This window comes from Gadus chalcogrammus, chromosome 21 (genome assembly GCF_026213295.1).
Source record: "Gadus chalcogrammus isolate NIFS_2021 chromosome 21, NIFS_Gcha_1.0, whole genome shotgun sequence".
In the NCBI taxonomy this organism is placed as follows: domain Eukaryota; kingdom Metazoa; phylum Chordata; class Actinopteri; order Gadiformes; family Gadidae; genus Gadus; species Gadus chalcogrammus.
In genome coordinates this window covers 4,508,733-4,521,396 of record NC_079432.1, presented here as the reverse complement: position 1 = coordinate 4,521,396, position 12,664 = coordinate 4,508,733, and the positions used below count along the sequence as shown (strand labels likewise).

At 44.5% G+C, this 12,664-nt stretch overlaps 2 protein-coding genes across 2 annotated transcripts in view; one reads left to right on the top strand and one right to left on the bottom strand.

The window, feature by feature from the left end:
* Positions 1-1,002: 1,002 nt before the first annotated feature.
* Positions 1,003-5,252, top strand: LOC130375011 (uncharacterized). The gene is made up of 3 exons (XM_056581998.1): positions 1,003-1,301; positions 1,853-1,996; positions 2,402-5,252. The coding sequence occupies exons 1-3, from the start codon at positions 1,213-1,215 to the stop codon at positions 3,609-3,611; spliced, it is 1,443 nt and encodes a 480-aa protein (XP_056437973.1). The 5' UTR covers positions 1,003-1,212; the 3' UTR covers positions 3,612-5,252.
* gata4 (GATA binding protein 4) overlaps positions 3,509-12,664 on the bottom strand; it is a 10,402-nt gene continuing 1,246 nt past the window's right edge. The window contains exons 2-6 of the mRNA XM_056582003.1: positions 8,397-8,563; positions 7,578-7,703; positions 6,834-6,915; positions 5,896-6,029; positions 3,509-5,550 (exon numbers count right to left, since the gene is read on the bottom strand). Of these exons, the coding sequence (XP_056437978.1) occupies positions 5,425-5,550; positions 5,896-6,029; positions 6,834-6,915; positions 7,578-7,703; positions 8,397-8,563 (635 nt within the window). The 3' untranslated portion in view covers positions 3,509-5,424. The remainder of the gene's footprint in view (positions 5,551-5,895; positions 6,030-6,833; positions 6,916-7,577; positions 7,704-8,396; positions 8,564-12,664) is intronic.

Genomic DNA, 12,664 nt, shown 5'->3' with positions numbered 1-12,664 from the left:
CTCCTTTATTGAACCATGGCAGGGATAGAGGCCTAAGATCACACACATTGTCCATTGACCATTGGCCAATATCGGATCCTTTGTGTGTCAATATCGACATATTGACCTCCTATACAAAAAAGGTCTAAAAAATTAGGCCCTTCACCATTAGTGGTAGTTTAATTCGAAATTAATTAAAAATATATCTGATATAGGCTTACGCGCTTTCGTTAAAGGCAGGAGCGTATATACAGTATAAAGTAAGACTATTAGGTCCACCGCTTTCATGTATTTTGTCTCCCTCTGTCGGTAGGCCAGACGACTGACATCATTGAATAACACAGGCCTTTATCACGCGTAATAGTAGGGGAAAACACAGGTGCCTATCTCATGATTTAAATTGTGGTCGCTCCTCTGACCATAAAATTGAGCTGGATCGATGAATGAGCTACATCAGTTTTCAGCCCAATACTGTCGCATGAAGACAGACAGACAGACAGACAGACAGACAGACAGACAGACAGACAGACACATTCTTCAAGTTGTGTCTTTTCTGATAGCCTGAACGGGTTTCTGTAGATTATCTCCCTCGACAACCGATGTGTTTGACTCAAAGGTCATAGACCCTATGCAACATGCTGCAGGCTAATGGCTACTCCATAGTTTACACGCAGCATCCAGTCCAACATGTTTATCAGCGTGTTATGGAAGCACAGACCAGATCTGTTCTTTGGGACATGCCTCTCCATGATCTCTTTTATAGATCGACTGTGCCATACAAAGGGAAATCTGACAATATAAATGACTATAATTACAGATTTGATTCATTAAAGAAACACTTACAAGAGAGAGAGAGAGAGAGAGAAAGAGAGAGAGAGAGAGAGAGAGAGAGAGAGAGAGAGAGAGAGAGAGAGAGAGAGAGACTTGAATATTTGGCACTAGGGCATGTTGCGCAAAATGTAGGACAACGCAAAGAAAACATGAAAGAGCCCTTGAGCTCAGATAGAATGTGTAAAACTGACAAGTGGCAGGAGGCGGAGCTAATTCCTTCCAGAAGCAGAGTGAAATTGTTACACTGGAGGTCGTCAGACTTAGGTACATTTTAAGTAAGAGACTCAGAGCTCCACCTTTCCCTTTCGACCTTATCTGATTTAGATCTGATTTTCATTTTACCATTGTGGTGAGATCGGTTGGATCAGCCTGGGATGAATTGCATATGACAAGCAAGCAAGCATGCACCATCGGGGATGTGAGTCAAACTTACGCGGTCTACAGATCACAGCCTTCTGCGGGGCAGTCGTGAGGATGGAGCGGCGGTACATGTGAGCAAAAAGTTTATTTCCCCATTATACCTGCACTTTATGATTTTAACTACAACTACGGTATTATTGTCCAAACTAGAAAGTTTCTTCTAAACTACAAAACATGCACATCCACTACGTCAATCCATCCAAATTGTTTCATTCTGGTCCACTTTGGGCGATAGGTAGCTATCGTCTGAGAAGCAGTGTTTACTATTTGTAGCCACAGATCAAGACACTCATAGGGTAACTAGCATAGTGTAGATTTAACACTTTTCTTTAACACAAAAGACTGTCTGCCTTGAACTACCGTATGGCGCTAGAGCTATCATTAGAGCTATATGTATCATTGAACTTTAAGGGCACCGTGAGTAAATGTTTGGGCTATGCGCGCGTCCTGCCCAACCTGTTCGCGTCATGAGGTTGGCTTGGGGACGAGAGTTTACCTTGAACGCCCCGAGTAAAATCAAAACACTACGTCGATTACGACATCTGACTTCCATTGTCTATTGTTTAACTTGAGCCAACTGATGACTGTATTCATTTAGGTTTTTTTTTGTACAAATTTATAGGTTAAAGCAGAAACAAAATAAATATGTCTGGAACCAATCAAAGGCAAAGAAAGCTTTTGCATCTTTTCTCAAGAATATAAATCCTTACTCCAACCCTGGGATGCCAACACACCAGGATCTGAGGATATGTCACGGCGTCATAAAGTAAGAATGGGAAACTGTTTACTCACAGATTACCGTGACAAATTACTCATTCAGTGTTTTGCCTCTGAAGCATTGCCTTGAAAAACATTCTGATGTATATTCTTTGTTCAAAGTTTAAATGTGTCAATGTATATCGGTGCTTGATGCTCTATTTAGTTGTGTGGCTCTGTCTTGGCATAAATATAATAACGAGTCTTCCTTCTGGCATTGGAACACTTACACATACAATATACTGCTTAACTAGGCATGGATTGGAACAAGTTTGCTTCTGGGAATCCACGTTTGCCAAGTTTTTTTTGCTGCTAACCTGCGGCTCAGAGAAGTGTTCATCCTGCGTCATGCATCATAAATCTGTCACTGCGCTGGGATTGATATCTCATCCTGATTTGCTGTTCACAACCACAGCCCCGGTCACCCGTGCGAAACTCCTAACGAAACCTACGGCCACGTCTCCAAGGGCCCCAGCGACGCGGACGCCCTCCTCAGCCGGATCTCCTCCTGGGTGGACACCCGATACTCCGCCAGAAAGGCGCTGGAGCACTTCAGTCCCGGGCCCGCCGCCACTGGCGGCACGCGGGACACCTTCCTGTCCCGCCGCGTCAACGAGCGGTTCCTCGAGCTCCACCGGGACTTCGGCGAGGAGTGCGGCCCCGGGTCCCGTCAGCACTCGTGGGCGGCCTTGGAGACGCGCCAGGAGGTGTTCATGTATGGGCCTTACTACCCCGACTACGCCCGCGGGGAGCACAGCGAGGACCCGGTGGTCCGGCAGACGGAGGAGCTGCTGGGGACCGAGGGGGCCCGGGCCCGCGGGGCCAGCGTGTACATCTTCACCCAGAACAGCCCGTGTCTGGACCGGGACACCCAGCCGTGCATGCTGCTCCTGGTGGAGAAGGCCCTGGAGTGGCACGCGCTCTACGGGGTGACGGTGCACATCGGGTACGCCAGGTGCTGGGGCTTCAAGGGGAACAAGGAGGCGCTGTTCCGCGCGGTGGACCGGAGCCAGCTGGAGTGTGTGGGAGCGAGCCGCGACCACGCGAGCTACGTGAAGGCGATGAGGAAGCGCCCCGAGGCGGGTCTCAGCCTGCTCTCCGAGGAGCTGTTCTCGGCGGTGAGGCGGACGCTGGGAGCCGGATCGGAGCACCAGGAGTTCTCTCTGAGGAACGGCACGCCGGAGCCGAACTGGAAGAGTTCCTTCAGGGACGCTCTGACTCGCGCCGAGGGGGGCGAGTCCGAGATCGAGAGGGTAGCCCTGACACAGGAGGTGGACGCCATGACTGAAGCGGCGCAAGAGCTGGTCTCTGACGGGGGCCCGCGGACCCTGGGGTCGCACATGGCGAGGGGACGGACGTTTGCGCAGGAGTACGGTTTGGCCTCCCAGACGGGCGAGGCCGTACGGGCCGGGGCGAGGCTGGCGTTCCTCCGTTGCTGGAGAGACGTGGTGGAGACGAGGTACGCAGAGTTCATCAGGGACGGACTGACGGACGACTTCAACCGCTGCGTGACTCACCTGTTTAGTGAGGACGTTGTGAAGTTCGACAAGGAATACATACAGATAGGAAGGATACGGTTTTCCGAGGAATTTCCACCTTCTTCGGAAGGTTGTTTACTCTACTAGGCCGTAAGGCCAGCAACTCAAAGAATGGAGCTAAGCACTTGTGGTATTGTAAGACGCTTTGGATCCAAGGGTCCACCCAATGGCGTATATAGATGTATATACCAGCCATTTAGCAGATGATTGTATCCAAAGGGACTGACTGTGGGGTAAGATAAGGAGCAGGTTGGGGTATTGGGGCTTTGTTACTCAAGGATGCCTACAGGTGAGGCTGTGGACATGGGGGTTCACTCACAGAACCTCACAGCTGGCAGTGAAGTACCCTAACCATAATATCCGTCCTACTTTAGTAGTAAAGGGGAACAAATCGAAAGAAGAAAGAAAGTGTGGACTTGGTGTGTATGTCGTATATATATATATATATATATATATTGTGTGCATATCATGAGTGCCGTTCTGAAGGAGACACAGAATCCAAGAACACGTTGTGTACGCATAATGCTTTGTCTTTATTACAGTGTCCTCTGCAGGGCTTCAGCTAGGCATAGAGGAACGATCTCCGGCATTAGCTGGTGCACGGGGAGATCTTCCACACGCACATTCGTCACTGCGTCGGTGGTGTTGACAGCACATTCAACAACTTAACTGGAGTGGAGGTTGTTTTTTTTACATAAAGGTTTGCATGTTTATATTTAGGATAATGACATTGTGTAGAAATGTCAAGACCACCGCCAGTTCATTCATATTTCTCCAGGTTTGTCACAGGTTAATTAAAGCATACATTTTTGCAGTACAGTATTTTGAAGAAAGAAAATAACAGTATTTTTGACATCACATCTACTATGAAACAGGTTTATTACACAGTTATGGGGTTTTGGCTGTATGTATATATATATATATATATATATTTGTATATATGTGTATATAAATATTAGCCAGACCCTACAAAAAAGACCTAAATCAGAGAAGCATTTCCATATCTTACAAGAGAAAGGTGCACTAGAAGGTTACAATACAGAGAGAGTGCTACGGGCAGGTCAACTCATTCACATCACATGATTTGTGAGCATCGTTTTAGTCACATAAGTAGTGATACATTTGTATCACTCTGAGTAATGAAAATGTAAGATGTATTTGTCCATTCTTAAATTAAAGTGAAATAAGCCGGCCTTTTCCAAGCCTCGAGGGTGATCATGTGTTACAATCTAGAGGCCGTTTGACAATTTGTCTGGAGGAGTGATGCACTATCTGCACTAACTTTTCAAGTAAGTATAAAAGGCTATACTTCATGGTTGTGTCGACTATTTGTTGGAGTAGCGTGGCATTTTCCCGGCTGTTTTGACCGGTATTCTTTTTCCAGTTTACGAGTCATGACCTATTATAAATGACCATGACAGTTTGTCAACAAGTTGACACGAAATGACTAGGCTACTAACTAAAAGGAGGGGAAATTCCACGCAGATCAGCTATTTTTAAATGACCCTGATCCAAACCAGTATATAACACTGTATTGTTGAAGCACTTGATGTTTTTGTGTGGCCATACTTAGATGAGTGTTTCAAACCTTAAGTTCAATATAAGTATATTAGCCTACACTTTAGTAAGGATACTCTGATGTTCGGATCCAACAAAAAACCAACCCTTCCTGCCAGACCAGGTATGCATTGCCCAGCATATATTTTGATGTGTAGTGTTTCCGATCCATTTCTGCATCTTAGTGGAGTTGTGTGTTTTGCTGACGGATGATATAAACTCACAGAACAACACAGCGCAAAATCGGCGTATCCCCCATTATCTAAACATCATCCTCCATCTGGGAACATATGCTTGTGTGTATCTGTATCAGGGTATCGTGATATCGCAGGTACCCGGCACTCTAGGCAAGGATTAAGTTGTTCCAGGGTTCTGGTTTGGAGCTTGAGGCCCCCACGTGGGCCCTAGGAGACATTTTAAGAGGAAGGGCCCCTCCATGGACGTTCATGTAAGAGGGTAGGGCGGAACTCTGTGAACGAGACACGGACACACGTCAGTTTGCAAGTAAATTACTCAGATATTGACATTTACATTCAGCAGACGCTTTTATCCAAACGGTTCAGTCACAAACTCAACACACCGACGGCGGAGTCAACCATGCAAGGTGACAGCCAACTCGTCAAGAGCAGTTAGCGTTAGGTGTCTTGCTCAGGGACACCTCGACACTGTAGCTAGGAGGAGCAGAGGATCGACCTCGCAACCTTCTGGTTACTAGTCAAGGGGGGGGGGGGGACCCCTGATATATCCCATTCAACCCACGGATACAGCAGTCCCAACGGGTGGGCGTGTGTGCACCGTGTGAACGTCAGCCTACCTGGTTGTGTGTGCTGTGGTGTGTGTACAGGTTGGAGGTGTTTGGCTCGGCCTTTATCTGCCGTGGTTCGTCCACAGGGGGGGCGACTGGCGTGGTGCTGGTGTTTGCAGGGGAGCCGTCACATCCTGGCGACCCTGAGGTCCGAGAGAACACATATAAGTGCATGCCTATTGTATACCCATGACTTGAAAGGCCCCTATTTTACCACCAGGTGTGAAGTCAATTAGCCATTACAGAAACTAGCTGGTGTGGGCGTGTCCAGCCAGAGGCGTGGGTGGATCAGCCTTACCGTTGGAACAAAGCACCGGGTTGGCTGGCAGTTCGATCCGTCATATGTATGTTCTAAGAGAAGTTAGCCAATAGAGTTTTTTTTTTGTCCTCATAGTTTTTGGAATGCTCATCAACTTGGCTGGTAAATAGGAGCCCTTTGTCGACTGCACATGAATGCATTTAATACCTTCACACATTAATACCTGTACCCTTAATACCTGCCCAATAATCATACCTTTAATACCTGCACAAACATAAAAAAAAGAACGAGGGATAACCTTATGTACCATATTGCAACCTTATTGGACGTTCTTATTTCTAAAAGAATTTCCTACTAATGTTCTACTTTGCATGGCGTCGCTCGCAACAGAAATTGTACAACGTGGCTGCACGCTGTACATCAGTGTTGCTGTGGTCCAACTCGCTCGCTGGAGTTAACCATTGACGAGCACACAGCCAACTCAAACCACTAGCACACGTGTCTGTTATCTCTGCAGGCAAATACATGCCAGGGAATGATCTATTGCATGAGGTATGGACGCACAAGAAGCTCGTGTGAAAGCGACTCACACACAGGCCCACGCACACACACACCGAGACACACACATACACCGAGACACACACAGACACACACACACACACACCGAGACACACAAACTCACACAAACCTAGGTGAGGTTTGTTGAGGCTCTTGGGTTTGCGTTTCCGGGTCTGGATCCCTTCTTTCTTCATGGCCAGAGGTCGGGGGACCTGGATCCAGACAAAAGCAATCGATCAGTGTCACTGCCCATTCATAAAGAACAGACATCAATAAGCAGAGGATCAGTGAAATATAGAAGGTCTATGCAGGTGGACCCAGGATGCTCTCATCCAGAGCAGTTCTGTTCAGTAATGTGGGGTCCAACATGTACAACTGAGGGAAAGCCAATATGATATTGATATTACAGATATTATATTTGGGCAGTTAAAGTGGGGATATTACACCACCAGGTATGAGTTTGATTAGCAATTATAAGCCTTTTGAAAATCTGCGTTTTCTACACTCTCACTTATGATGTCACTTAATCTCAGGAAAAGGCCGAATTTCAAACGGCCTGGTAATGACAAATCAGTAATATCACCCCTTTAACTGCCAAAATGTAAGATCTATACCTGGTGGCGTAATATCCCACCTTTAAAGGATCAAGGGGTACATATTACAACATATCGCTTCAGTCAGAGATTATTTTTACTTTACTGGGGAGCAAGACAGGACCCAGATCGCATAACAACATTCTTGACCCAGAGTTCACCGCCAAATTCTGACACTTCTCAGCCCGGGTGGGAGCGGAGCCCATGACCCCACCGCCAGCCGGTTGTGGGGGGTCCATGACCCTCTGTGTGTGTGTGTGTGTGTGTGTGTGTGTCCGTACCCCGTGGAGCTTCATGTAGAGGCCGCAGGCGTTGCAGACGGGCTCCCCCTCGCCGTTCCTCCGCCACAGGGTGGTGGTGGTGGTGTGACAGTTGGTGCAGGACAGCCCCACCCTCCGCGACGCAGACTACACACACACAAAAACACACGCACACGCACACAATATTAACATAATGGCGGGGGGGGGGTGTTCTGGATTTAAACGTTTGAATTACCGCCACACAATATAAAGACAAACCGATGCAGTGTTTTGGGTTCTTATCGTTTTTGGAGTAAAGAGTAAAAGAAGGAAACCTATGCTACGTTAAAGTGAATAACATAACAGACTCTTTGGAGAGGGATCGTCGTAGGACAAACACGGGTGTTGCTCATTACACTAATTATGGTTCTGCTGCTACTCTTCACAAGGGAACAGGTAGTAGTTTATGTTACTCTGTTACCCGTGCAGTGGTACATGAAATGAGCAGACCAGTGATAAGTGGTATGAGGGACACCTGTGTTTGGAGGCATCCAAGGAAGATGCGTCTGTGAAAACGGTCTACTGTGTCTTTTTTTTTATTGTCTGTAACATGAATCTGAAGAGATCTGAGCAAACTATTAATCGCTTGTATGTCAGACACGGGTTTAATCCCATAATATAGAAATATTAATGTATACAGCATAGAAGTCGATCAATATTTCTAATTTTACTCAACAGTTCTTGAGTATAAATTCTTCCCAATTTGTTTTCACTGGCATTCCTCAAGTAAACGCTGGAGTGTGTGTGTGTGTGTGTGTGCGTGTGCGTGTGCGTGTGTTAGAAGATGCTCGTGCCACGCACCAGCCTCCGTTGGGGTTTAATGAGCGGTCTGTTGATACCGTTCATTTTGTGGTACAGTCCGCACGCGTTGCAGAGGTAGTGGCCCGTACCATCTCGCCTCCACAGGGGGGTGGACATGGCCCCGCAGTTCACACACTCACGGCCCTCGGCAAAATCGTCAAACATGTCTGATGGAGGAGGAGAGAGTTATGGGTTGGGGCTGATCTGTTATTATTCAGGTCGCATTTCATTGTAGATTCACATAGAGATGGATACTCATTGTTGCACGAAAATAAGACATCGGAGGAAAAACAACAAATGTTTTAATCTTTTAACAAAATTAATGATTTCTAATTAAAATAAAACATGTATAATTTTATAAAACTGTAATATAACCACTGTTATAAGTGCAAAGTAATAACATTGGCAGTGATCGCACAAGCTCATTGGACGCAGTGGCGCTGCGCCAACGGTAGGGGTCATGATTGTCCAGTAGGACTTTAACGTGTCACCAACAGCCAGCTGGAATCTCTGCTCATTATCACGATCTGGCCGCCCTCTGAGATAATGGCGCGGCCTGGAAATAGAGCGCTCCATCCCATTCAAGTGGAGACTCGATGTCTATCACATATCTGTCTCTCTCCCTCTCTTCTCTCTCCCTGCGCGGTTTCTTATCTGTTTCTCTTAGATAGCGTGACATTTGCTAATAGTATCTTCGCTGCAGCTCTTCTGACACATAAAAGAGCATCTCCGAGGAACCACTTAGCCATTAAGGGGCAATCAATCTGTTTCAGTGTGTGTGCGTTTGTGTGTGCTGTGTGTGCTGTTTGTGTGTGTGTGTGTGTGTGTGTGTGTGTGTGTGTGTGTGTGTGTGTGTGTGTGTGTGTGTGTGTGTGTGTGTGTGTGTGTGTGTGTGTGTGTGTGTGTGTGCGTATGTGTGTGTGCGTGTGCGCGAGCGTATGCGCGTGCCTGTGCCTCCAAATGCTTTCAACAGACCCATAGGTGTACTTAATCTGCTAATTATTTCGATAAGCCCAAAACCGAACCCTGTACAAGACTTTGACAAAGTGATTTTTCATTATTTTTTAAACAGTGAAAGCTCACATAAATAACGCTCGGCGGCTGTGACACATTATTAAATAAATGAAAGATGTCATGACAACCGCGTCAGACGTAAATCACTCCGTCTCTAAATGAGAATTTGATGGAGCTGAGGAATGTGTGTGTGTCGTGAAATGTGGGTTGTGTTGGATAGTAGGCCCACATGATGTAGTGCTCCTTATCCAAGGCTGAGAGGAGGGGAAGGGGGACAGAGCACCGCGGGGCAGGCCGGCCTTGAACCAGGCAGCAAGGTGGTAGTCGACACAACTTGGAGACCCACGACAATATACAAAGGAAATGCTGTCCAAATAAATGTGGGGGGGTATTTATTCCTCATAAATGTGTGTGTGTTGTTATCATTGTTGGACTGACGTAAAGGATTTGGCTCCAGACGGAATGCATTTGAAAAACGGTTACAACAGCGATGAATGTTAGATCAACTTTATAGCATTTCTTAAAAAAAAAAAAGAATTTTATCTTAAGGGTATGCTGCATTATTAATTTATGAATAAACCAGGAGTAAATGAGGGTTTATTTAAGTATAAAACAGATTTATAATTTGGCCTAAATCGGTCATAAATTTAAGGAGTATCTTTTGTGTAAATCTGACTAGATGAATGTGACAAACAGTAATGAGAAAGTGTTGGCTGTGTCTGTTTAGATTAAACTCTCGACCGCTCAGTCGTTGTCAGCTGTTTTAAGATTGAATCAACGATCAGATTAATGGATTGCAGCAAGGAATAGATTAGCTAGCCGCTAATAAATACAACTCTAATATATTGCTGGGAGATTATTTTAGGCTGAATAAATTCAATGTGATATAAATATATTTTAAACAATATTCATAGAAATAGATTACAATTTAAAAGTTGAAACTATATCACTTTATGCACGTCCTTGTCTATTTTGGGCCTAGGGATTATAGATTTGTTCTCTACGTATTTGGCCTGACAAAAAATCGTCGTGTAAATTATAGATTCATTGCAAAGGAATTTGTGTTATTTTAATTAGTCGCACAAAGAATGGCTTCTGGTAAATAAAGATGCAAATTAACTTAAATAATAGCTTAAATAGCTTAATAACTTAATAACTAGCTTAATAACTTAAATATAACCTATATGACCCTGCAGTGGTCTTCAGAAAACTCCAAGATGTATCATTGTCCTCATTTAGTTCACGGCTTCAAATCTCGCCTGATTTCTTCAACGTGTTGAAAGGATTCAGCATAATTGTATCGTGAATGTTTACACTGCTGTTTGAATGGCCATACTCAACTTAAATACAGCCAACTTAAATACATCTGATGTGATGTCAATCCCCGGGGAACGATGATCAACAACAACGATTACCTCTACAAATATTATGTGATCATTTTCAAATAATTGTGTAACCTTCAAAACAAGGGGCATGATAAAACGCCCCGTACCCCCGCTGCACTGCATGTAGGCCAATGGGAAGGCGCGCGTGCACAAGCTCAGACGCGCGTACGCACACTGTGTGCAGAAGGTATCTGCATCAGCTATTGGCCTAATAGATAATGGGGAAAACTACCGCTGATTAAGCACCAAAAAAACGATGATCTACGTGGCATCAGAAGGCGGGCCTACACGCGGATTGTGAAATACGGTCGGTCCCGTGATGTATCGACCGCCCAATGTGCAGAGTGAGATACACTCCGAAGCCCCCCACGGCGCCCACTCAATCCCACTGGTGAGGTGTTTGTGTGGTTCACCTGGAAGACAAGCCGTGCTGATCAAATAAACAACAAAAGATTATAAGCATGCACAATTACATGATCATCAAGGCCCAGGCCTCAGTGTGACCAACCAGACGCCACTGCACTGCACGCTGCAGGCGGTGTTTCCTCGTCGATAAACTCCCCAAGTTAGTGTTATCTCAATTCAATATTTATCCATATTTGTAACTTTGTTAGTGTGTGGAGGGTGATGCAATTGAATTTCTTAATTTTGTGACAACAATATTAAAATTGCATTTGCTATCCAGCAACCGACACGTGTCGGACAGTTTAACCCAAATCAACACGTTTGTGTCAATTTGTGTCCGAAACATGTGGTTCCTGGGGAGATTGTGTGTCATATGTAGGATAATGCGTAAATGCCACATTATTGATATTATGCTGTGGTTTTTACTATAATTCTCCGACCGGCCGTCCCTTGGCGGTGGGTGCAGGTGTGTGTTTGAAGGTGTATGTGTTTGAAGGCCCGCTATCTCCGCAGGTTCCTCTGAACCTCCTCTCGTTCCTTCTTGTGTGAAGGAAAGCTCGACCCACAGCTGCTAAAAACCTTCAGTGTAGAAACTGGGATAACTGAAATATCGGTATTTATCGGCCGCTTTCGAAAAGTCATTTATCCTATAGCTTCTTCTTCGTGTCTGATGAAATGAAGGAGCATTGGAAAGGTGGTTTTACTTTGATTCAGTGGTTAGGATATTAGATTATCCGTTTTTCAGAGAGGAATTCAGCCTTAATCGTCCTCACCACAGCCTGTTGAACGGAAGAGACGTGGAGAGAGAAAGACTGAAGGCCCGCCGGGTCTCGTCAGATCATATATGGTTTGGTATTGTGGGCCTTTCAAGGAAATATTATTATAACATTTTAAAAGATATATTTTTGTTCCTTTAACGTCATTGCTTTGATTGATTGGCCTTTTTTTACTCTCTAGGCTATTTGTATGGTTTTATTATTTAATATTTAATTATTAATATGAATATGATAATTATGATCAGCATTATCATTCATATTTATTTATTTGATTAATTTTTGTGTTATTATAAGTGTACACGTTATATATAGCCTTGTGATATAACTTGTATATTGTATTGTTATTGTGGATTGTTATTTATTTATTTATAATTGGAGACATAAATATTATTAATATTAAAGTAGGCTATTTAGATGAAGTACTAATAACAAAAAGGCCTAATTATATTTTTTTAGCAAACGTAAACATTTAAACCTGAGGGGGCAAGACGTGAAAACATGACATGTTCATCAGATTGCCATCGATTTGAAGTCAAAATACACATGCAGGCAAACAATTCGCAGTTGTATTATTATTGATAATCAGAAAATTATCAGGCTAACAGGCTCACTTCAAGTTCCTTCTTTTAAGTTATTTTAAATTGACTTTATGTAATGTAACTTTATATAAACAGAGACAATGTACTAA